The 23,910-nt window shown below is 45.7% G+C and overlaps 2 protein-coding genes across 4 annotated transcripts in view; one reads left to right on the forward strand and one right to left on the reverse strand.

Moving 5' to 3' along the window:
• LOC138296807 (exportin-5-like) overlaps positions 1–23,910 on the reverse strand; it is a 1,394,731-nt gene that overhangs the window by 849,224 nt on the left and 521,597 nt on the right. For both annotated transcript variants that reach the window (XM_069236253.1, XM_069236252.1), the window contains exon 19: positions 8,387–8,480. In XM_069236253.1, coding sequence (XP_069092354.1) covers positions 8,387–8,480 — 94 coding nt within the window. The remainder of the gene's footprint in view (positions 1–8,386; positions 8,481–23,910) is intronic.
• On the forward strand, positions 1,733–6,872 carry LOC138296806 (uncharacterized). 2 transcript variants are annotated; one of them, XR_011203904.1, is made up of 2 exons: positions 1,733–2,895; positions 4,967–6,872. XR_011203904.1 is itself a non-coding variant. In XM_069236251.1 (2 exons), exons 1-2 carry the CDS (start codon positions 3,305–3,307, stop codon positions 5,076–5,078), a joined length of 1,248 nt encoding a protein of 415 aa, XP_069092352.1. In that variant the 5' UTR covers positions 1,733–3,304; the 3' UTR covers positions 5,079–6,863. The 2 variants fall into 2 exon arrangements, 1 of the variants encoding a protein (XP_069092352.1); XM_069236251.1 differs by having other exon boundaries at positions 1,733–4,440; positions 4,967–6,863.

Consider the following 23,910-nt stretch of genomic DNA (forward strand, 5'->3'; position numbering starts at 1 on the left):
GTCCTTAAATCCAAGACAGGGCTAAGGCCCTTGTTCTTTTTGGGAATCAGAAAGTAGCAGGAATAACAATCACTGACTTCTTCTGACATCGTGACCCTCTCTATAGCTCCCTTGACCAAGAGAGCCATAACTTCCTTGCGGAGCAAAACCAAATGATGCTCCATCAGCTGTTTTTATGTCGGAGGGAATAGAAGGAGGGAAAAGACTGGAAGGGGAGGGAATAGCCCTTCCGTATGATCTGCAAGACCCATTTGTCCGTTGTGATGGAATGCCAGTGAGGGAGATGAAATTGAATCCTCCCTCCAACGGACATGGTATTGCAGAACCACACTAAGAGGGCTTGGGCGCTGTGGAGTGGGGTTGTGTGGTGGCCGACCGCTGGCCAGACCCTCTGGGTCTGATGGTACCATGACCACATCCTCTCCCAGGATAGTGTGAAGCCTGAGGACGGCAGCTGAGTTGTGGCTGGCGTGGTACCGCGCCCCTTCGGAAGCCTCAAAAGGGACAGAAGACAGACTGCTGGCGAGCTGGGGCTGAGAGGCCCAAGGATCTGGCCAGAGCTCGAGAATCCTTGAACGTGGAGTCTGCCGTCTCACCAAAAATACGAGAGCCATCAAAGGGCATGTCCATCAAACTAGACTAGACATCCCCTGAAAAGCCAGTCGAACAAAGCCAGGCGTGGCGACGTAGGACCACTGTCAACGCAATCGCTCTACCCAGCGAAGTCGGTCGTGTCCAATCCACACCTGATTCTAAACTTGGCTGCATCTCTCCCATCCTTGACAGCCTGGGTTAGAGTGTCCCGTACGCCCTCCGGGACCTGGGGCAGCACCTGTGCCACCGTATCCCATAAAGTATGGGAACAATAGTCCAATAGGCAAGAGGTGTTTACAGACCTCAATGCCAGGCTGGAGGAAGAAAACATTTTCTTTCCAAGCTGATCCAGCCTCTTGGATTCCCTATCCGGGGGAGCGGAAGCAAAGGCACCCCAAGGAGTGGAGTCTTCGACCACTAAGCTCTCCGGAGTGGGGTGATGGGTAAGGAAACTAGGGTCGTTTGGAGCAGATCTATTAAGGCGGCTGACCGTCCTATTCACAGAAGCCCCTGTGCTGGGTTTGGACCATGTTGCCAGAAGGACGTCCGTTAGGGCGTCACCGAAGGGCAACATTGGCTCGGTTATAGTCACCCTCGGCTAAAGCACCTCTGTCAGGAGATTCGTCCTGACTGGCATCGTGGGCAAGTCTAGGTCCAAGACCTCAGCTGCCCTACGCACCACCATAGCATAAGAAGCTCCCTCCTCTGTAGCCACATTAGGAGGAGAGAGCATGCTAGTATTTGGAGACGTATCCAGTCCACTGGCTTCCCCTAGATCCTCATACCAGTCCTGCTCTTGCTCCAATTCACACTCCAAAGGGTCCTCAGACCCCTCCCACTCCTCTCCCGTGCCTGGCTGTTCAAAATAGGGTTCAGGCAATGATATGGGCCTAATTGGCACCGTCGTAGTCTGTGTCGTACAAAGTCACTCCGGATCATCTGGAATGAGGATGGGGCTATTACCAGTGGGCGCCGGAGGAAGCGTCGATGTCGGACCCGGCGCTGGTCCGGATATGCTATCTAATCTTGGGGTCCCCAAATGGCGCTGAGGCCAAAGCCGCCAACGTCGAACCTGATGGGGCCCCTGCTGACCCACCAGAGGGTGCAACCCACTCAAAAACAAGGCGCATGGTGTCCTGCTATTTGATGGAGTTTTGTTTTGACCAATGACTTTGTGTTTCACCACTGCGCATATTAGTTGCTCAATGTTCACCAGTAGCACATGGTATGTTTTGTTCAGTTGAGCCGCCTATTGGCTTTGACATGGCATTAGCCATTACTTTCTGTATTCAGTTTAGCCGTCTATGGGCTTTGACATTGCATTAGTCATTACATTCTGTATTCTGCCTATTGGCTTTGACATGCTGTATCCAGTCTAGCCGCCTATTGGCTTTGACATTGCATGCCTATTGACTTTGACATGATGTATTCAATTTAGCTGCCTATTGACTTTGACATGCTATTAGATATTCTGCCTATTGGCTTTGACATGATATCATATATTACATTTTGTATTCAGCTCCGCTGCCTATTGACTTTGACATGATATTATATATTGCATTTTGTATTCAGCTTAACTGCCTATTGGCTTTGACATGATATTCAGCTTAACTGCCTATTGGCTTTGACATGATATTCAGCTTAACTGCCTATTGGCTTTGACATGATATTAGACATTGCATTTTGTATTCAGCTCCGCTGCCTTTTGGCTTTGACATGATATTATACATTGCATTTTGTATTCAGCTCAGCTGCCTATGGGCTTTGACATGATATAAGACATTGTATTTTGTATTCAGCTTAGATGCCTATTGGCTTTGACATGACACTAGACATTGCATTTGATATTTAGGTTAGCTGCCTATTGCCTTTAACATGACATTGCATTTGATATTTAGGTTAGCTGCCCATTGCCTTTAACGTGGAGTTCTGTATTTTTCCAAGCTGTGTTTTTGCACCAGAGAACCAAGATGTTTTGCTCTCACAGTAGACTAGACCTGATAAGAGAGAGTACATGGGCGTCGTTTCTCTTCCCTTGAGCTTGGGAACAGGAGTAGTCTTGGAGACCTGGCCAGTCTCCAAAAGGCTTGCTCAGTTTCCCAGGTCTGAGAGGAGGGGGCACACCTTTGTAACGAATGTAACAGGCTGCAGAGAGTCAGATTCGAATCTGCCGGACCTCGTGCTGGAGCTTGGCGCCAGTTGCCAGCATCCCGTGTGGGTAGATGACACTCTTTCTCGCGGCTGACAGGGGTCTCAGCTTGCAGACCTTAGAAAGATGTAGCTGTAAATAGTTCCTACACGGTGAAGTATTTGTTTTGCTTTGCATTCAATATCTTATAAATATAACCTGCTGTGTATATTGCAAACTGATATATTTTGTTTGATTAACGCGGACTTGAAAGCTACTAATTCGTCATTCATTCATAAACATTGTGGTTGGGGAAGAATAAAATAACAATAAAAGTCTTCTTTGACCTCAGAAGTGCATTTCTGTTGTGTTATGTTAGTGCTTAGAAACTAAATAAGAGGAAAGCACTACAATTGGTACCAGAGGTCGTGGGGTGTCGGTCATTAAGAGGTGATTAAGAAGGGGTTTGACGAGTTAGTAGATTTCTAAGTGCACACTTTAGAAAGTGTAATTGTTTTTTTGTTGTTTGGAGAATTACAGAAATTGTTTTCTGTTTGGAGAATCACAGTAGCACGGCAGACCATGTCTGAGAATACATGTGTTGATGAACTGCCTGATGGTGCTAAGAAAAACTGTGAATTGTTTTCTGTTTGGGGAATTACAGAAGAAAATGCATGTGTAGCTAAAAGGCCTGATAATGTTTTGAGAAATAATTCCTGTTGTATATATGTAGAAAACGTGTGTTTTGGAAGTAATGATGACAGAAAGGTCTGGATACCTTTATCTGCTTACAGAGAAATGCAGGAGAAATGTAGGAAGTTGGAACATGAAAATAGGAATTTACGTGAGCAAATTAGCCCGACGGAAAGTTATAAAAGGGCTGTTTTTGAAGAATCTTCCTTGTCCCATTCCAGTAATGAGGGGGTTAAGACAGCTCCGAGCTGCACTGAGTTTTCGTGTGAGCCAGGGTTTTTGGCAGCCAAAGTGCATTCCTTAACTGATAACAGGGACGAGAGACCAGAATGTGATTTACGAGTTACGTTGCAAAATGCACAAGTAAAACGAAGGATTTTAGAGCAAGACACCCCGAGTTTCATTAGCTTGTTTGATTTTTGGAAAAAGAAAAGCCCTCATTTGAGTGAAATCCTAACACTTTTGTATATGGTCACTGTGAAAAATTATATGCAGCTGCGCGCTTGTGATTTGGCAAATGAAATAATGCAGACTTTAGGTTTCTGCGCAGTGCAAGAAGGAAATACTTATGTACATTTAAATCATGAACAAGGAAAGAAAATAGTGCCCCTAGCTAGAATCATACAATGGATCTGGTACTTGCAAGACAGGGCTAGAGTACCACAGGTAAAAGAATTATCAATGAAATTGTGTGCACCATTTGAATTCGTGTCTACTGAAGATAAAAAGCATGTTTGTTTTACTAATGATTCATTGACTGAAATGTTGCTTTCTGGCACAGTAGAAGGAACAGCATTGTATAATGTGTGTCAGATTTTAAAGCAAGACCTACGTGAGATGTGTCATTTTTACGCTGATTTTTGGTTCTTTGATAATGTTTTAGCCACATGGCTTGTACCTAACTGGTTCAATTACCTTGCAGATGTTAATGAGAAAAATGCAGAGAGAGAAGTGTTCACCCAGAATTCTGCCTTAGTGGGGATGGCTATGTGGGTGCCCCAGAAATGTGAAAAGGCCACTTACAGGTGGGCAGAGATGAGAGAGATGCACATTCCCCTAGATTTGATAAAAACTGTGCAGCACGCACAAAAGCAATCTGTCATGCAAGCAGTCACAGAGCAGTTGGGGAGAGGAAAGTTACCAGAACAGAAATGGCAAATTGATCAGGTTTTAGGGAGAGTGATTGCTGCAAATTACCAAGGAAAAATCGAAATTATGCTGATACCTAGAAAAGAATCTGATTCATTCATACAAATTGGAGACAGAATGGCCCAACTTGACAAAAATGCAGTGAATGGAGGTTTGGTAAAGAATGAGTCTGCCCCAGCCCTTCTGACAGTGCAAGAAAAGGGAAGCTGTGGTGCAGCAGATAAAAACCTCAGTGCTGATGTGTGGGCTGACGCCCCAAGTTACCCTCCAGAACCTACAGAAAATATAACAAAGGGCCTCAAAAACGTCCTGCTGATTATAAAACAGGGAAAGAAAGAGGAAGGGTGCAGTTTAAATGAAAAATGTTATTTGCAAGAAAAGTCATACTTGTTTCTTTTGCAGATCCGACCACGTTTCGCCACTGTCCCTGAGTGTGCTGCGTGGTCCCCCTTCCGGTGTGTGCGTGTGGGGTCGGGGAAGGGACCGAATCCCCAACCTGAACCTGGCTGAGTAAAGTGCCAGCACCATGGATCCATTTTGCGCAAACTGCGCCTTCAGTTCAAGTTCAACTTGTTTGATTGCATTCTTCAAGCTGTGATTTTTTTTTTTTCCCTCTCGTATGGAACTCTGACTTTTGCTTACCTTCCAGCAAACCTTTCAAGTGGACCGTGCATCTTTACATGAGTAGAACTCATGCCACATCAAATTGCTAACACTGTTGAATTAGAGACTCATTCAGAAAAAAAAAAATAAAAAAAAAAAAATTGCCCAGTCTTTTCTGTATAGATGTATCTGATGTGAAAGGTTATGAAATCAATGTGTTAATTCACTTCTATTGCTTTACAGGGATTGCTTTGATCATTGAAATTTGATTTGCTGATAATGTTTTTTTTTTGTTTGTTTGAAATATGAGATATGTGAAACAAAAATTCATTGGTCAAAGGGCGGAATGTCCTGCTATTTGATGGAGTTTTGTTTTGACCAATGACTTTGTGTTTCACCACTGCGCATATTAGTTGCTCAATGTTCACCAGTAGCACATGGTATGTTTTGTTCAGTTGAGCCGCCTATTGGCTTTGACATGGCATTAGCCATTACTTTCTGTATTCAGTTTAGCCGTCTATGGGCTTTGACATTGCATTAGTCATTACATTCTGTATTCTGCCTATTGGCTTTGACATGCTGTATCCAGTCTAGCCGCCTATTGGCTTTGACATTGCATGCCTATTGACTTTGACATGATGTATTCAATTTAGCTGCCTATTGACTTTGACATGCTATTAGATATTCTGCCTATTGGCTTTGACATGATATCATATATTACATTTTGTATTCAGCTCCGCTGCCTATTGACTTTGACATGATATTATATATTGCATTTTGTATTCAGCTTAACTGCCTATTGGCTTTGACATGATATTCAGCTTAACTGCCTATTGGCTTTGACATGATATTCAGCTTAACTGCCTATTGGCTTTGACATGATATTAGACATTGCATTTTGTATTCAGCTCCGCTGCCTTTTGGCTTTGACATGATATTATACATTGCATTTTGTATTCAGCTCAGCTGCCTATGGGCTTTGACATGATATAAGACATTGTATTTTGTATTCAGCTTAGATGCCTATTGGCTTTGACATGACACTAGACATTGCATTTGATATTTAGGTTAGCTGCCTATTGCCTTTAACATGACATTGCATTTGATATTTAGGTTAGCTGCCCATTGCCTTTAACGTGGAGTTCTGTATTTTTCCAAGCTGTGTTTTTGCACCAGAGAACCAAGATGTTTTGCTCTCACAGTAGACTAGACCTGATAAGAGAGAGTACATGGGCGTCGTTTCTCTTCCCTTGAGCTTGGGAACAGGAGTAGTCTTGGAGACCTGGCCAGTCTCCAAAAGGCTTGCTCAGTTTCCCAGGTCTGAGAGGAGGGGGCACACCTTTGTAACGAATGTAACAGGCTGCAGAGAGTCAGATTCGAATCTGCCGGACCTCGTGCTGGAGCTTGGCGCCAGTTGCCAGCATCCCGTGTGGGTAGATGACACTCTTTCTCGCGGCTGACAGGGGTCTCAGCTTGCAGACCTTAGAAAGATGTAGCTGTAAATAGTTCCTACACGGTGAAGTATTTGTTTTGCTTTGCATTCAATATCTTATAAATATAACCTGCTGTGTATATTGCAAACTGATATATTTTGTTTGATTAACGCGGACTTGAAAGCTACTAATTCGTCATTCATTCATAAACATTGTGGTTGGGGAAGAATAAAATAACAATAAAAGTCTTCTTTGACCTCAGAAGTGCATTTCTGTTGTGTTATGTTAGTGCTTAGAAACTAAATAAGAGGAAAGCACTACAGCATGGCATCGTAAAATTCTTTGATTTGAGCGGGGGTCGCTCTGGTTCCCGGAAAAGGGGGAAGACGCAAAGTCGGCCCTCCGCGGAACAGCGCTCAGCCGACGGGCATGGCGAAGTCGAAGTCCTCTTGGACTTCTTCTTCTTGTGCCTCTTACCTGAATGATCAGATGACTTCCAATGCGAGGAAGAGGACTTGGGGCTCCAGGAGCAGTGCCGCGACCTCCACCTACTGCGGGACCATGACCTCCTTGGAGTCTCGCTGACCGAAGACGGCTGTCGGGCGCAAGAAGTTTGAGGGATCTCTCACTCAAGGCCTTCGGAGCCATGTCCCGACAGTTGGAACACAAATTCGAGTCGTGACCCTTTTCCAAACACCAGAGACACACTGTGTGGATCAGTGACCAACATGGTGCGATGACATGCACCACACAGTTTGAATCCAGTCTTTCTAGAAGACATGTTCAAAAAATCAAGCCGAAAAACTTAGACGAACATCAAAGAAAAAGAGTAGCTCTTTTCGGATCTGCGCTTAACCAGGATGGAAAGAAAAGAACTGACGTACGTGTGCTGGGGTGGTGCCTATATAAAAAACTGTGTCGTGTCAGACAGCTCCAACTACGCCACGTGGAGCTAGACGCACGTGGATCCCAACGACGCCACTCGACGGCACGCGTAGGGTACTGCTCAGCAGAAAAATTTCTGATTTGAAGCAGACGCCAGGGAATTCTAAGGTAAGGAATCTGCAGCTAGAAGTCTATCAGATGTGAAGAATCTGCAGGAAGATGTATCCATCAGAAACACTAGATTCTGCTGGAGAGTCTCTATTTGCTTTATAAAGATAAGCTATCACCCATACTGAAGTTCGGCAAATGTCCATAGTTGGCTGAAGCAGTCCAGGAATAAAAGACACTGTTGGATGTGGAGTGTGCAAAGGGTTACCAAGGAGTTACTTATAAGAAATGTGATTGTGACATCCAGTTTTGAAGTGTCTCTTACTAGGACCTCAGACAACGTTTTGTTAAATAGATCTCTGTGATTACTCCGTCTATCTCAGCTTTGTCAATGGATTACAAGTTCTTCGTAAAGATGGGCTGCCTCTATGTTTTGTAAAGGATTGTAAATTATTGTAACTATCTATGGCAAAAAGCTGCTGGCATTACTGGAGTCTGAATTCACTATGTTTCAAGGGTCTCCTGCTCTATATTCTGGAGTCTAATTCCTTCTACAGTGACTTAAAGAGAAGGTGAGTTGTATCTCATGGAAACCTGCTGTTATTTGCTCACTTTAGTTTTTTTTTCTTATTAATTAAAGTTTCTGCTTATCGGGAACAGTTTCCAGATCCCAATAAATGATGCACTTAAAACTGTTCACATAAACATTAATACAGGTGCAAAATGGACTAAACTGTAAATTTCCTGAAAGCAGAAACAGTGGCAATACACACTATTCCAGACAAATACTCACTCGTGAACGATTGAGATCTTTCTCTGCAGTTGCGAAGGTTGTATGCTGATTAGCACCCACATATTTGATAAATGATTCGGAATCAGAAAACGCCCTGCATATAGGACATAAAAAAGCAAACATTAAGACGTTTAGCAAATGTTTCCACACACACACACAGCCTTGACTTCATCTGGTACACTTGATTCCATATGAAGCTCCCATAGTACGTGGTTATCTGGCGAAAAGCTGCTGCCAAAACTGCTACAAAACCAATTACACATGGACCTGAAGGAGGGAAGGAAAGTGGAACATGTAAAGTAGCCTTTTTGTCACTTTATATGGCAATGAATGGGAAAGGAATTGTGCAGCTGTATTACATAGGATGTTCAGCAGCAAAGGAAACACATGCGTACAATGTACAAGAATTAATAAGGTCCAGTGGTCAATGTCATGTGAGCTAAATGGATCTGAAATTGGACATGGAGCGTTTATGTCTCAAGATCAATAAGTTTATTTTAGCCAAGACAATGAAGTGCCAGCTTTACAGAAAAGCTGGCATGAATCAAACATTACTTACATTTGGTGACAATCTTTTTGGTGGATACTCTACCTGAAGATTCCTCAGATCTTGAACCTCCTCCAGGAACGAGGCTGGATCTGGAAAGATGAAACAGCTTCAGTGTACCACTAAGCAGCACCTCAGCTCTGGAATCAACCTGAGATATGACATCACAGAGCAATCTAAGGCTCCATCCTGGCGCTCTGGTGTGAATTTCCCATCCTTTTTCCCCACACTTTCAGAGAAGGTAGTCCGAAGATTCATAGCATTGGAGTTTTACAAAACTAAGTGGGGATGCTATAAGTAGGAGTATGACCACTTCTCAGAATGGGGAGGCAGGTTGGATCAGTGAGGAATCTGCAAGGAGTTAGCGTATCCACAAGAATGAAAATGTCACTTACCCAGTGTACATCTGTTCGTGGCATCAGTCGCAGTAGATTCGCATGTTTTGCAATAGCTCGCCAACTGGTGTTGGGCCGGAGTGTTACAAGTTGTTTTTCTTCGAAGAAGTCTTTCGAGTCACGGGACCGAGTGACTCCTCCTTTTGTCTCCATTGCGCATGGGCGTCGACTCCATCTTCGATTGTTTTTCCCCGCAGAGGGTGAGGTAGGAGTTGAATTGTAGTAATAGTGCCCATGCAATGGAGTGACTAAGTATGCACCTATTTAAGGTTGAGATGATACATATATAAATAGTTGAAGGTAACTTCCAAACTGCTACAGGCTCCCGGGGAGGCGGGTGGGCACATGCGAATCTACTGCGACTGATGCCACGAACAGATGTACACTGGGTAAGTGACATTTTCAGTTCGATGGCATCTGTCGCTGTAGATACGCATGTTTTGCATAGACTAGTAAGCAGTTATCTCCCCAAAAGCGGTGGATCAGCCTGTAGGAGTGGAAGTAGTTTGAAATAATGTTCTTAGTACGGCTTGACCTACTGTGGCTTGTTGTGCGGATAACACGTCTACACAGTAGTGCTTGGTGAATGTGTGAGGCGTAGACCATGTGGCTGCCTTACATATTTCTTGCATTGGGATGTTTCCTAGAAAGGCCATGGTAGCACCTTTCTTTCTGGTTGAGTGTGCCCTTGGTGTAATGGGCAGCTGTCGTTTAGCTTTAAGGTAGCAGATTTGGATGCATTTAACTATCCATCTGGCTATACCTTGTTTTGATATTGGGTTTCCTGCATGAGGTTTTTGAAATGAAATAAATAGTTGTTTAGTCTTTCTGATGTTTTTTGTTCTGTCAATGTAATACATCAATGCTCTTTTGACATCTAATGTATGTAGTGCCCTTTCAGCTACGGTATCTGGCTGTGGAAAGAACACTGGAAGTTCCACTGTTTGATTTAGATGGAACGGTGAAATAACCTTTGGCAAAAATGTAGGATTGGTCCTTAGGACGACCTTATTCTTGTGTAGTTGTATAAAAGGTTCCTGTATTGTAAACGCCTGAATCTCGCTTACTCTTCTTAGGGAAGTAATGGCGATGAGAAATGCCACCTTCCAGGTTAGGAACTGTATTTCGCAGGAGTGCATGGGTTCAAAAGGTGGACCCATAAGTCTAGTTAGGACAACATTTAGGTTCCATGAAGGAACAGGTGGTGTTCTTGGTGGTATAATTCTCCTAAGGCCCTCCATGAATGCTTTAATGACTGGTATCTTATATAGGGAAGTTGAATAGGTAGTCTGCAGGTATGCAGATATTGCTGCAAGGTGTATTTTAATGGAAGAGAAAGCCAGGTTAGATTTTTGTAAGTGAAGCAAGTAACCCACTACATGTTCTGGAGTTGTGTGTAATGGTTGTATTTGATTAATATGGCAGTAGCAAACAAACCTCTTCCATTTACTTGCATAGCAGTGCCTGGTGGATGGCCTTCTGGCTTGTTTTATGACTTCCATACATTCTTGGGTAAGTTGTAAGTGCCCGAATTCTAGGATTTCAGGAGCCAGATTGCTAGATTCAGCGATGCTGGATCTGGGTGTCTGATCTTTTGGTTGTGTTGTGTCAACAGATCTGGCCTGTTGGGCAATTTGATGCAGGGTACTACTGATAGGTCTAGCAGCGTTGTGTACCAGGGTTGCCTTGCCCAAGTTGGTGCTATTAATATGAGTTTGAGTTTGTTTTGACTGAGTTTGTTTACCAGGTAAGGAAGGAGAGGGAGAGGAGGAAAAGCGTAAGCAAATATCCCTGACCAGTTCATCCATAGGGCATTGCCTTGGGACTGTTTGTGTGGGTATCTGGATGCAAAGTTTTGGCATTTTGCGTTCTCCTTTGTCGCAAACAAGTCTATCTGAGGTGTTCCCCAGAGTTTGAAATAAGTGTTCAAAATTTGGGGGTGAATTTCCCATTCGTGGACCTGTTGGTGATCTCGAGAGATTTTGGATCCCTGGTATAAATTGTGCTATGAGGCGAATTTGATGGTGGATTGCCCACTTCCATATGTTTTGAGCTAATAAGCTTAACTGCGTTTAATGTGTTCCTCCTTGTTTGTTTAGATAATACATCGTTGTCATGTTGTCTGTTTTGACAAGGATGTATTTGTGGGTTATGATTGGTTGGAAAGCTTTTAGTGCTTGAAAAACTGCTAATAATTCTAGATGATTTATATGCAGTTTTGTTTGATGTATGTTCCATTGTCCTCTTATGTTGTGTTGATTGAGATGTGCTCCCCACCCTGTCATGGAAGCATCTGTTGTTATTACGTACTGTGGCACTGGGTCTTGGAAAGGCCGCCCTTTGTTTAAATTTATACTGTTCCACCATAGAAGCGAGAGGTAAGTTTGGCGGTCTATTCACACCAGATCTAGAAGGTGACCCTGTGCTTGAGACCACTGTGAGGCTAGGCACTGTTGTAAGGGCCTCATGTGCAGTCTTGCGTTTGGGACAATGGCTATGCATGAGGACATCATGCCTAGGAGCTGTAGTATTGTTCTTGCTTGTATTGTTTGATTTGGAGACATGTGTTGAATGACTCTGTTGAAATTGTGAATTCTTTGTGGAGTTGGCGTTGCTACTCCTTTTGTCGTGTCTATTATGGCTCCTAGATATTGCTGTACTTTGCTTGGCTGAACGTTGGATTTTGCAAAGTTGACGGTGAACCCTAGTTTGTAGAGGGTTTGTATGACTTGATTTGTGTGGTTTGAGCATTGTGTGAGCGAACTGGTTTTGATTAGCCAGTCGTCTAGATACGGGAATACATGTATTTGCTGCCTTCTGATGTGTGCAGCGACTACTGCTAGGCATTTTGTGAATACCCTTGGAGCGGTTGTTAAACCGAAAGGCAATACTTTGAATTGGTAATGTATTCCTTTGAATACAAACCTTAGATATTTTCTGTGTGATTGATGTATTGGTATATGGAAATATGCGTCTTTGAGGTCTAGGGTTGTCATGTAGTTGTGTTTTTTGAGCAATGGTAACACTTCTTGAAGTGTGACCATGTGAAAGTGGTCTGATTTGATGAATGTGTTTACTACTCTGAGGTCTAGAATTGGTCTCAGTGTTTTGTCCTTTTTTGGTATCAAGAAGTACAGTGAATAAACTCCTGTGTTTATTTGTGTGCTTGGTACTAATTCTATTGCATTTTTTTGCAGTAGTGCTTGAACTTCTATCTCTAGAAGCTGTGAATGGTGTTTTGATAAATTTTGTGATTTTGGTGGTATGTCTGGAGGGAATTGCAGGAATTCTATGCAATAACCATGTTGGATAATTGCTAGGACCCATGTGTCTGTAGTTATTTCCTCCCATGCTTCGTAATATTGACCTATCCTTCCCCCCACTGGTGTTGTGTGGGGGGGGTGAGTGACGTGTGAGTCACTGCTTGTTGGTAGTGGTTTTGGGGCTTTGAAATCTTCCTCTATTCCTAGGGAATTGCCCTCCTCTATACTGGCCCCGAAAGCCTCCCCTGTACTGTCCCTGGTAGGTGGACGGTGCGGACTGTGAGGTACTGGCTTGTGTGGCCTGACCCCGAAACCCTCCTCTAAAAGGTGTTTTGCGGAAGGTGGTATAAGATCCTCTGCTCTGCGGGGAGTAGAGTGCGCCCATGGCCTTGGCAGTGTCAGTGTCCTTTTTGAGCTTTTCTATGGCTGTGTCGACCTCCGGACTGAACAGAAGTTTTTCGTTTACTGGCATGTTAAGTACTGCCTGCTGAATTTCTGGCTTGAATCCAGACGTTCTGAGCCATGCGTGCCTACGGATGGTAACCGACGTATTAATGGTCCTTGCGGCTGTGTCTGCTGCATCCATAGAGGAGCGTATTTGATTGTTGGAAATGTTTTGACCCTCTTCAACAACCGGTTTTGCTCTTTTTTGTAGATCTTTTGGGAGATGTTCAATGAGATGCTGCATCTCATCCCAGTGGACTCTGTCGTATCGCGCTAGCAGCGCTTGTGAGTTCGCGATGCGCCACTGGTTTGCTGCCTGGACAGCGACCCTCTTCCCGGCTGCATCGAACTTTCTGCTTTCTTTATCTGGGGGAGGTGCATCCCCAGAAGTGTGTGAATTTGCCCGTTTTCTGGCAGCCCCTACCACCACAGAATCTGGTGGCAGCTGAGAGGTGATGAATACAGGGTCCGTAGGAGGCGCCTTATACTTTTTGTCCACTCTAGGCGTTACTGCCCTACTTTTAACTGGCTCCTTGAAGATCTCCTTTGCATGGCGTAGCATGCCTGGGAGCATAGGCAGGCTTTGGTAGGAGCTGTGGGTGGAGGAGAGGGTGTTAAATAAAAAGTCATCCTCTACTTGCTCAGAGTGTAGTTCCACATTATGGAACTGAGCTGCTCTAGCCACCACTTGTGAATAGGCTGTGCTGTCCTCAGGTGGTGATGGCCTAGTTGGGTATGTGTCTGGGCTGTTATCAGACACTGGTGCCTCGTACAAGTCCCACGCGTCTTGATCTTGGTCGTCGTGGCTCATGGCGGTGTGAGCTGGCGAATGTGACGGGGTGTAAGTTGGCGAAGCCGGAGTTACAGGTGGAGGCGAGGGAGGAGGTGTTACCGTCTTTGCTGTTTGTTGCTGAGGAGCCTCTCGTGCTACAAACTGAAGTGTTCTCTTTCTTTTGACAGGTGGAAGGGTACTGATCTTCCCTGTCCCCTGTTGAATAAAGATACGCTTTTGCGTGTGATCCACTTCAGTGGATTGCAGTTCCTGTTCGAATCTGTGTCTTTTCATTTGTGAAGACATAGAAAGTTCTTCAGTATAGGAGCCTGAAATTGGGTCTGTTGGTGCTTTTTTCGGCTCCGAAAACCCTGTTGTTTGTTTTTTCGGCTCCGTGTTAACCTTCCTCTTCTTTTGTGCCGAAAAATCTTGGCCTCTATGGTCTTCGGCGCCACTGTCTCGGCGTCGATCCGTGTCGACACCGAACTCTCGGTGTCGATGCTTCTCTTTAGCACTCTCTCGGTCCCGAGGAGGCTGCGTGCCGGTGTCTCGACCGGAGTCGGACGATCTCGACACTGAATGGGCCTTTTTCGGTGCCGATTGTTGGTCACCGTGAATTTGGGTTGAGCCATGGCCGGTTGGCAGTGGCGTCCCCTGGGCCTTTTTGCCTTTTTTAATTTCTGATCTCGACGTCTTACTCACAGTTTTTGTATTGTCGAGTTCGTCGGAGTCTGAATCCTGGATGGAAAAGGATTCCTCCTGTTCCTCTTCTGTCTCGAACTGTCGATGCTCCTTTGGCGTGGACGGCATCTGCAGTCTTCTCGCTCGACGGCCGCGCAGAGTTTTTCGGGACCGGAACGCCCGACAGGCCTCACAGGATTCTTCGCTGTGCTCGGGTGACAGGCACAGGTTACAGACCGAGTGTTGGTCCGTATAGGGATATTTGTTGTGGCATTCAGGGCAGAATCGAAACGGGGTCCGTTCCATCGGCGTTGTTCTCCACGCGGTCGGGCCGACTAGGCCCCGACGGTGTGCCGAAATCTACCCCGAAGGGCACCAAAGCGCTTCGATGTTCAATGCGTTGTCGTATGTGTTTATCTCGAACCGGATCGCAACGATACCGTCGAAAATCTTCCGTTTTCAGCTATCTTTCCGTTCCGAAACTCGGAGCGACAGGAACACGTCCGAACCCGATGGCGGAAAGAAAACAATCGAAGATGGAGTCGACGCCCATGCGCAATGAGCACAGAAGGAGGAGTCACTCGGTCCAGTGACTCGAAAACACTTCTTCGAAGAAAAACAACTTGTAACACTTCGACCCAACACCAGATGGCGAGCTATGCAGACCATGTGTATCTACAGCGACAGATGCCATCGAACATATATTTTTCTATTTAACAACTATTGGCCTGGAGTTAAGTCTTTGAGTGTGTGTTCCTCATTTATTGCCTGTGTGTGTACCTCAAATGCGTAACACTACCCTCTGATAAGCCTACTGCTCGACCACACTACCACAAAATAGAGCAGTAGAACTATCTAATTTTGCCACTATCAACCTCTAAGTGGAACCTTTGGACTCTGTGCACACTATCTCTCATTTTGAGATAGTATATACAGAGCCACCTTCCTACTAAGACCGTCAACAGGCATAAACAGACATGGAGGATAGACATTGTGCTGACAAAATGATGTAAACTACTTCTGCAGGCAGCTAAAAAGACCTCAGATTTCCATGCTCAATCTCCAGGAAAAAGATGGCGGTTCTGGAGGTTCGGATACAGAAGCTGCCTGTCCAATTGTTAGAGAAGGTTGCTGTGAACAGAAGAGAACAGGGACCAGCAGAGCTGATCTGAATACCACAGTCTTCTGGCCAGACAGGTGCAACCAAGATCACCAACACACCATCCTGACAGAGCATCATCATAACCTGTGGAAACACACAGATTCGAGTAAATGAGTTGTTAAATTGGAAGCCCCATCAAAGATAAAAAGCATCTCCTTGTGATCCTATCAGTGTATACTGCATGGTGCAGAAGAGCAGCCAATACGCGTTGTTGTGCGCAACAAACAGATTCAGTGAAAGGGTGCCACAGAGGGTAAAAACAGACTGAATCACCTTTCGATGACGACTTGTGTTCACCAGGATCGGTCAAAAATTCTAGAAGTAGTGAGACTGAGCCAAAACAATAGCTTCAGTTTCACCAGGAACATGATCCCATGCCACCCTGCTTTTTGTCATGCCACATCATGGCAGTCTTGTCCATTAGGACCTATGCCGACACAGGCGACGAGAGATGGAGGACAGAATGTCTTGAGGGTAAGGAGAACTGTACAAAGCTCAATATGATCATATGAACAAAGGGTTCCCTGGAGACTACACGTTGATATTAAAGCGAGGCAGTGAAAAGAGAAAAAAAAAAAAATGGCAATCCCCCTCCAAGTATAGGCTCTGCATAATGAGTCCTTTCTATTTCAAGTGTACAACCGACACATAAGCCGAAAACCAAGTATGATTTACATATCACATTTCTTTATTGTGCATACACAGTTTACAGGTAAGTACTAGATTTACGGTCCCAGTCTTCAGCGGTTAAGGTCTCCACAGGGCAAAGTTTAGGAAGACACCAAGAGTGCACCACCAGCAACACAGGGCCGGCTGGGTGCAGGCTGCAAGGGTCGTTGTGGTGGGCAGGAGGGGTCAACACGGGCTGAACTTGAAGTCAGAATCATCTGGGGACTCTCTGGTCAGGAGGGCCACCTGGACGTGGGCGTAGAGTGGGCAGCACTCGCAGATCCGGAGGTGTCTGGAGTCTTGGTTGGAGGTTTCATTGTCGACAGCGCCGCTGTCCTCAGGAGATTTTGGTCTTTGGGGAAGGCCGGCAGTCAGTCCTGTGGGGGTTGGTAGAGGTCGCTGGTACTGCAGGATGAGTCATCTTGTAGCAGGAGTCTTGAAGCAGCAGACAGGCCGGTAGGGCTGGGACCAAATCAGTTGTCATCTACAGTCTTCACTGCTGGTTCGGCTCTTCAGTACTTCTTCTTTAGGTCACCAGGAATCTGAAGATGAAGGTCCAGGGGTGCCCCTAAATACTAGATTTAGGGGCACTACAGGGCTCAGAGGTCAGTAGCCAACGGCTGACCCTGAGGGTGCAACACCCTTCCTGCGCTCACTCCCTTTGGAGAGGGGGACACATTGCTAATTCTATTGGCTACCACCCTCCAAAACAAGATGGAGTATTCTGGCAGAAGTGGTTCGCCTCAGCTCTGTGGTGGACACTCCTCCTGGTGTTTACTCATTTTCCCACTGTACCTGCTGCAACAAGTGGGGCTTAGTCTAGGGCGCGGTGGGCATCCCCACTGGCTGGAGTGCCCTGAGGAAGCAGAGCTAAAAAGCAGGAGGCTCACCGCCAAGTGTTGCTGTTCCTGCAGGGGGAGATGTAAACCACCTCCACCCAGAGCAGGCTTTGTCCCTGACTCCAGAGGGCACAAAGGCTCTCACCCCATGAGGTTAGAAACTCACCTGGTAGTGGCAGGCTGGCATGGACCGGTCAGCCACACTCTAGAGAGTTTGGTGAAATTCAGGGGGCATCTCTGTGTGGATTTTACAACAAATGTGTGGGTTTATTGAGCTGAGAAGTTTGCCTCTTGTCTCTGATTTATTCTTTGAGTGTGTGTCACATTTATTGCCTCTGGGATTACAACAAATGCTGAGCACTACCCTGCGATAAGCTTAACTTCTCATCCACACTGCCACAAAATAGAGCATTAGTCCTAGCTACTTTTGCCTCTGCAAACCAGTGGGGGTCCACTGGACTCTACACAGTGTACGTCTTTTTAGTGCACCACACAGAGACCCAGCTTCCTACATGTGCTGCACGACAATGGGCACAATCAAGACTTCCAGCTACAGGGCTAAGGATCTTGCATCAGAGAAGTTTTTCTTAGCAAAGGACTGCATTGAAAATGCAAAGGTGCAGAATAAGATACAGGACACCTTTTTCCTTGGTAACAAGGAAATAACAAATAGCATCCCTGACCTTTCTGTTTTCTCTGGGACTAACTCCATGTCATTGTTGGCAAAAAAGCCCAAAAAAACCTGTTCCAGAATGTGAGCCTGGTCATTTGAAATGACAGAGGGGAAAAGAACAATAGGAGGTATAAATCCTGGAAGATAAGGTCATAAATTTGCTCATCCATTTGATGGACTCAGTGAACTATAGGGGACTGCCAGCTAACTAAGTGTTTCAACATCCTCCACCACATAGGTCACACCTGTCCCCTCCAAGACAGATTAAATTTGTGTTGCACTGGGAACGAGACTCTGGAAGACGAGGCGTTGCTTTTGTCCACAAAAAACTCTAGTAACCAGGCAACCTGTGCTTTCAATTGAGTTTGTTGAGCTGTTGCAAAGGTTATGAGAGCTTGTGCTATCTTAAGGGTAGACCACAGGAGTACTCCCTGAAATTGCAGTACTGTTGGTGGAATTGAGATGCAGGGGAGGACAACCCCAAGGATTGCCCCACAAGCCCTCCCTGCTTAAATTGCTCTCATGCTTAATTAGCATTTTCGCTGAAACATCTAGCTCCATCAAAAGATCGCTTTAACTTTTCCGGAGAACCCAGAGCAGTAAAAAGAAGCATTTCCACGAAGAGTGAGACTAGTGAGCCCGAAGGCAAGTTATCTTCATTAACCGAAAGGCAAGCCTACCTGAAGAGAAACTTTCCTTCCATTTGGCCTCAATCATCTTCTGTTCCCTACCTGGAAGGTTAATGGTGAAAAAGTTGGGGTTCTACTTGGATGAGGGAGAAGCCTGGCCCAGAAGGTTCTCAAGGAAGTGATGAGTTGTCAGAAATGTGTGGTCCCTGGTAATGGTGATAATTCATCACCATAACTGAGGCTGGCTTCCCCTAGGTCACCACGATAGAGTATCAGTTCCTCACTTCTCCCCCTCCACAGGCAACAAGAGTTCAAGTACTCTTACAGCTTTCCACACACATCACAGACACAAAAGAAGCAACCTCCTCAATTCAAGGCCGAGAAGAACAGTCAAAATCAGTGCCACTAGCATTCTATAGAGCCAGACAATAATCGCTATCACTACCAGTGGTGGGATGGAGGTGGCTAAGCTAGATCGCCTCTCTGTTGTCTTCTTTGTCCCTCTACACAATATTGGGTACCTGAAGCGAACCCAGACTCAGAACCAAAAAGCTCTAACAAGTCTCCCATAAGAGTCTTCATGAGGCCTGTAAGGAAACTACTTTATCAACCATGACACTTCAAGTCTAGCCTTAGAAAACCTGCTAAACTTGATAGCAGTTCCAAAGTCCACACCTGAGTTGTTTAGGATGGCAACATTGTCAGAATTATCAACAAGGCCGTTGACAGAGGAGGACCAGCCACCATCAGAACACCGACAAGTGGAGATAGCAGTGTGAGTCAGCGGTTGTTGGACCCACCTGCAGAAACTCGGTTGTGTGCTGCAAAACCTTGTGGTTTGCAGGTGCATCAGTGGGAGCTGTGGAGCAGTGGAAGAGGATTTGCATTGCCCGAGCCAAGGCCACGGTCTGTAATGCGTCAGCGCAATTGCTGGGAACTTAAGGAGTGGAGCAGGGGAATCAGGGTCTGGTGAGGAGTTGAGGGTGACGCTGGTACCCATGGAACACTCACCAAGTTTGGTAAGTTAACACTGAAGCCAGGGTGTTGTGGAACAAAGTATCTGACTTGATGACCTGCCCCTGGAATGATGCGAAGTCAGGAAGCCAGAAAGTCTATCCTGTGACATCTTATTGTGGCTCTTCTTGGACTTTTGTTTGATATTGGAGGAAGACCGCTTTAAGGACTTACTGGTTGAAGGTGAGAAAAAGCAGGACCTAGATCTCGGGGCTGTATCAAGTTCCAGTTCTGTGAGGGGACGCAGAGGAGTCCTATGCATTTCTTTATCTTGTCTTCAGCGTATCAATAAACTGTAAACATCTGACTTAGTGCCTAGTGTGCAGACAGCAGAGTTTGTAAACAGAGGGCAGGAATTGCCTCTATGTTTCAGAGATCTGCTTTTAGCAGCATATTCACTAACTTGAAGAATTGTAGAGTCAATGTAAGTGTTCTCTACAGAGTCACACAGCAGGCATGGTGCCAGGCGGCAACCGATGCGCCTATAGCCCTTGACATGGAGTCTGATTTGTTCAGGCCCAATTGAATATTCTGGTAAGATGCTGCCTGAACATCCATGGCCAACTCATAAATGCTTTTGTAGATGTTTGGGCAGATACAGGAGCCTTAGGTCCCATATTTCTCACAATTAATGGTATAGCAAAATAGAAGGCGTAAGACATTTTAGATTCCCTGTCTGCAGAGGCCATATGGAAAGCTCTAGGCAGAGCTTTAGACTAGAAAATCCAGGACCAACAGACACTTAAGATATGGGTGAATGGAAAGAAATGTGGGTCACCACGTGCAGGTTTGTAAAGCCTGGCTAGTATCCTACTTACTGCTGGCAAGGAAGATGATTTTCCCCAAGCAGCTTTGATGGGATCGATTATGGTCTCACGAAAAGACAAAAGTGGTTCTGAAACCTGTTTGGTAGACTGAAGTATATTTGCTTTACTTTCTACAGATTGCAGTGATGAACAAGTTACTTACCTTTGGTAACGCATTATCTGGTAGAGACTATCTAGCTACAGATTTCTTACCTTTGAATTCCCTGGCATCAGCTTTGAATACGGAATCTACGTGCGTCATACAGCTCCACGCGATTTTGTCAGCGTTGTTGGAGCCGTCTGTGATGTCATGGTTGCCTACAAAGGCAACACCCTGACGCACATACGTCAGTTCTTTTATCCACAAAACATCTACGACAGAAGCACACAATCATGGATAGAACCAACATCTGTCTGTACAAAACTAGGGCCTTGAAAAGGGTAAGACCTAACCCTACAAGAAATATCCGCAGAGGGGGAGGCATGGGTGAGTGTAAGGAATTTGCAGTTAGATACAGTCTCTACCAGATAACGCGCTATCAAAGGTAAGTAACTTGTTCATCTGATAGAGACATCCAGCTGCAGACTCCTTAACTTTGAATAATAGATACCCAAGCCATAACCACCTGGCGGTGTGCTGGGGATAGTACACCCTACGCTAAGAAGTCCTGTAGGACTCAACGGGGAAAGTGCCTGTCTTTTCGTACCAGACTGTCCAGGCAGTAATGTTTTGCAAACGTGTGCAAAGACGCCCATGTTGCCACCTAACAGATCTCCAGACAGACTGGTACACCTCGAGCTAGCACAGTGGTAGCAGCTTTGCCCCTGGTAGAATGAGACCGCAAGCCCTCAGGAGGCTGCTTCCAGGCCAATGCACAGCACATCTTAATGCAGAGAACGACCCAACGTGAAATGGTTCATTTCTGCACTTTCCAACCCTTCTTTGCTCCAACGTACCCCACAAAGAGTTTGTCATCCACCCGGAAACTCTTTTGTGCAGTCAAGGTAGAACGACAACTCTCTTTTTGGGTCCAGTTGATGGAGTCACTCCTATTCTTTAGAGGGATGCAGTGGAGCAAAGAAGGTGGGCAGGGTGATGTTCTGACCCAGATAAAATGGGGTTACAACCTGGGGGTGAGGGGAGCACAAGTAAACTTGTCTGGATAGTGAGATACGGTGGCTTTGATGACAGGGCTTCCATCTCACTCACCCTCCTGCAGATGGTATTTCCACTAACAAGGCTGTCTTGATGGTAGGCAGCCAGAGGGGACAGTTGTGCAAAGGCTCAAAAGGAGCACACATGAGAAATGTGAGGACAAGATTTAAGTCTCATTGAGGCATAATAAAGCGCGTGGGGGAAAATGTACAAACCCTTTGAGGAATCTATGTACAATGGAAGATTTTAACAGAGAAGGCTGATCAGGCAGCCAAAGAAACGCCAATAAGGCAGAAAGATAGCCCTTGAGAGTTTCCAAGGCAGAACCCTGCTGTGCTAGTGTAGGAAAGCGCCACTGTTGCCATGGTTACCCCCTTCCTTTTGCCTTGTTGTAGGAAAATGCCTCTGTTGCCATGGTTACTGTAAGAAAATGCCTCCTTGGCATGGTTAACCCCTGACTTTTTGCCTCTGCTGATGCCAAGTTTTGATTGAAAGTGTGCTGGTACCGTGTGAACCATGCTACAGTACCAGTGTTCTTTCCCTAAACTGTACCTTTGCTACCACAATTACCAATTATCTCCTCCAGCCTTGCTGCCAAAAGTGGGGGCAGTGGCCGGAGGGGCAGGCATCTGCACTACCTGGGATGCCTTGTGGTGCTGTAACAAAGGGAGTAAGCCTTTGAGGCTCATCGCCAGGTGTTACAGTTCCTGCAGGGGGAGGTGTGAAGCACCTCCACCCAGTCCGGCTTTGTTCCTGGCCACAAAGTGACAAAGGCATGTGGCCAGCAACTCTTCTGGTTTGTGTCAGGCTGGCAGGAACTGATCAGCCTAACACTAATGGTTGGATTGGTATTCAGGGGGCACTTCTAAGATGCCCTCTGGGTGCATGTTACAATAAATTCCACACTGCCATCAGTGTGCATTTATTGTGCTGAGAAGTTTGATATCAAACTTCCCAGATTTCAGTGTAGCCATTATGGAACTGTGGAGTTTGTGTTTGAAAAACTCCCACACCATGCACTCTCATGGCTACCCTACACTTACAATGTCTAAGGTTTTGATTAGACACTGTAGGGGCATATTGCTCATGCAGGTATGACCTCACTTGTGGTATAGCTCACCCTGCCTTAGGGCTTTAAGGCCTACTAGAGGGGTGACTTACCTATGCCACAAGCAGTGTGAGGTTGGCATGGCACTCCGAGGGGAGTGCCATGTCGACAGTCATTTTCTCCCCACCAGCCCACACAAGCTGTGAGGCAGTGTGCATGTGCTGAGTGAGAAGACCCCAGGGTGGCATAAGACATGCTGCAGCCCTTAGAGACCTTCCCTGGCATCAGGGCCCTTAGTACCAGGGGTACCATTTACAAGGGACTTATCTGTGTGCCAGGACTGTGGCAATTGTGGGAACAAAGGTACAGTTTAGGGAAAGAACACTGGTGCTGGGGCCTGGTTAGCAGGGCCCCAGCACACTTTCAATCATAACTGGCATCAACAAAAGGCAAAAAGTCAGGGGATAACAATGCCAAGAAGGCATTTCCTTACACAACCCCCTCCCCCACAAAACGAAAGAGGATGAGACTAACCGTTCCCAAGAGAGATTTTTTTTCTAAGTGGAAGAATCTGAAAAGGCCATCCCTGGAGTGTAACCTCCTGCTAATAAAAGCAACAGGCTGGTCAAGGCCATCATCATTTGTTTGGGACAGGACTGCTCCTATCCCATGCTCAGAGGCATCTGTCTGCACAATGAACTGCTTAGAATAATCTGAGCTTTCAAAACTGGTGCTGTACACATAGCTTGTTTCAGGATGTCAATGGCCTTTTGACCGTCCACGGTCCAGTTCACTTTCTTGGGAATTTTCCAAGAGGTCAGTTCTGTGAGGGGTGTCACTACTAATCCATGTCACATCAGAAACCTGCTATAGTACCCAGTCAAGCCAAGGAATGCCCTGACTTGAGTCTGGGTTTTTGGAGCTACCCAGTCCAGAATAGTCTGGATCTTGGGTTGGAGTGGCTGAACTTGGCCTCCACCTACAAGGCAACCCAAGTAGACCACAGTACCCTGCACTATCGGTTCATTTAAATGCCTTGATAGAGGCCTGCTGCTTGCAGGGCCTGCAAAACCTTCCTCAGGTGGACCAGGTGATCCTGACAGTTGCAGCTAAAGACAGCAATATCATCAAGATAAGCTGCACTAAAGGACTCCAATCCAGCAAGGACTTGATTCACCAACCTTTGGAAGGTGGCAGGGGCATTCTTTAAGCCAAAGGGCATCACAGGAAACTGGTAGTACCCATGAGGTGTAGAGAATGCTGTTTTCTCTTTTTCTCCAGATGCCATTTTTAATTGCCAGTGTCCTCCTGTTAAGTCAAAGGTACTTAAATATTTGGCAGCACCCAATTTGTCTATTAGCTCATCTGCCCTTGGGATGGGGTGAGCATCTGTCTTGGTGACAGAGTTGAGCCCTCTGAAGTCCAC

This window comes from Pleurodeles waltl, chromosome 5 (assembly GCF_031143425.1).
Source record: "Pleurodeles waltl isolate 20211129_DDA chromosome 5, aPleWal1.hap1.20221129, whole genome shotgun sequence".
NCBI lineage: Eukaryota > Metazoa > Chordata > Amphibia > Caudata > Salamandridae > Pleurodeles > Pleurodeles waltl.

Coding starts and splice junctions, on each gene's coding strand:
- LOC138296806 (XM_069236251.1), top strand. CDS start 3,305: ATGTCTGAGAATACATGTGTTGATGAACTGCCTGATGGTGCTAAGAAA. Junction 4,441..4,966: donor TGTGAAAAGGCCACTTACAG/GTGGGCAGAGAT, acceptor TTTCTTTTGCAG/ATCCGACCACGTTTCGCCAC.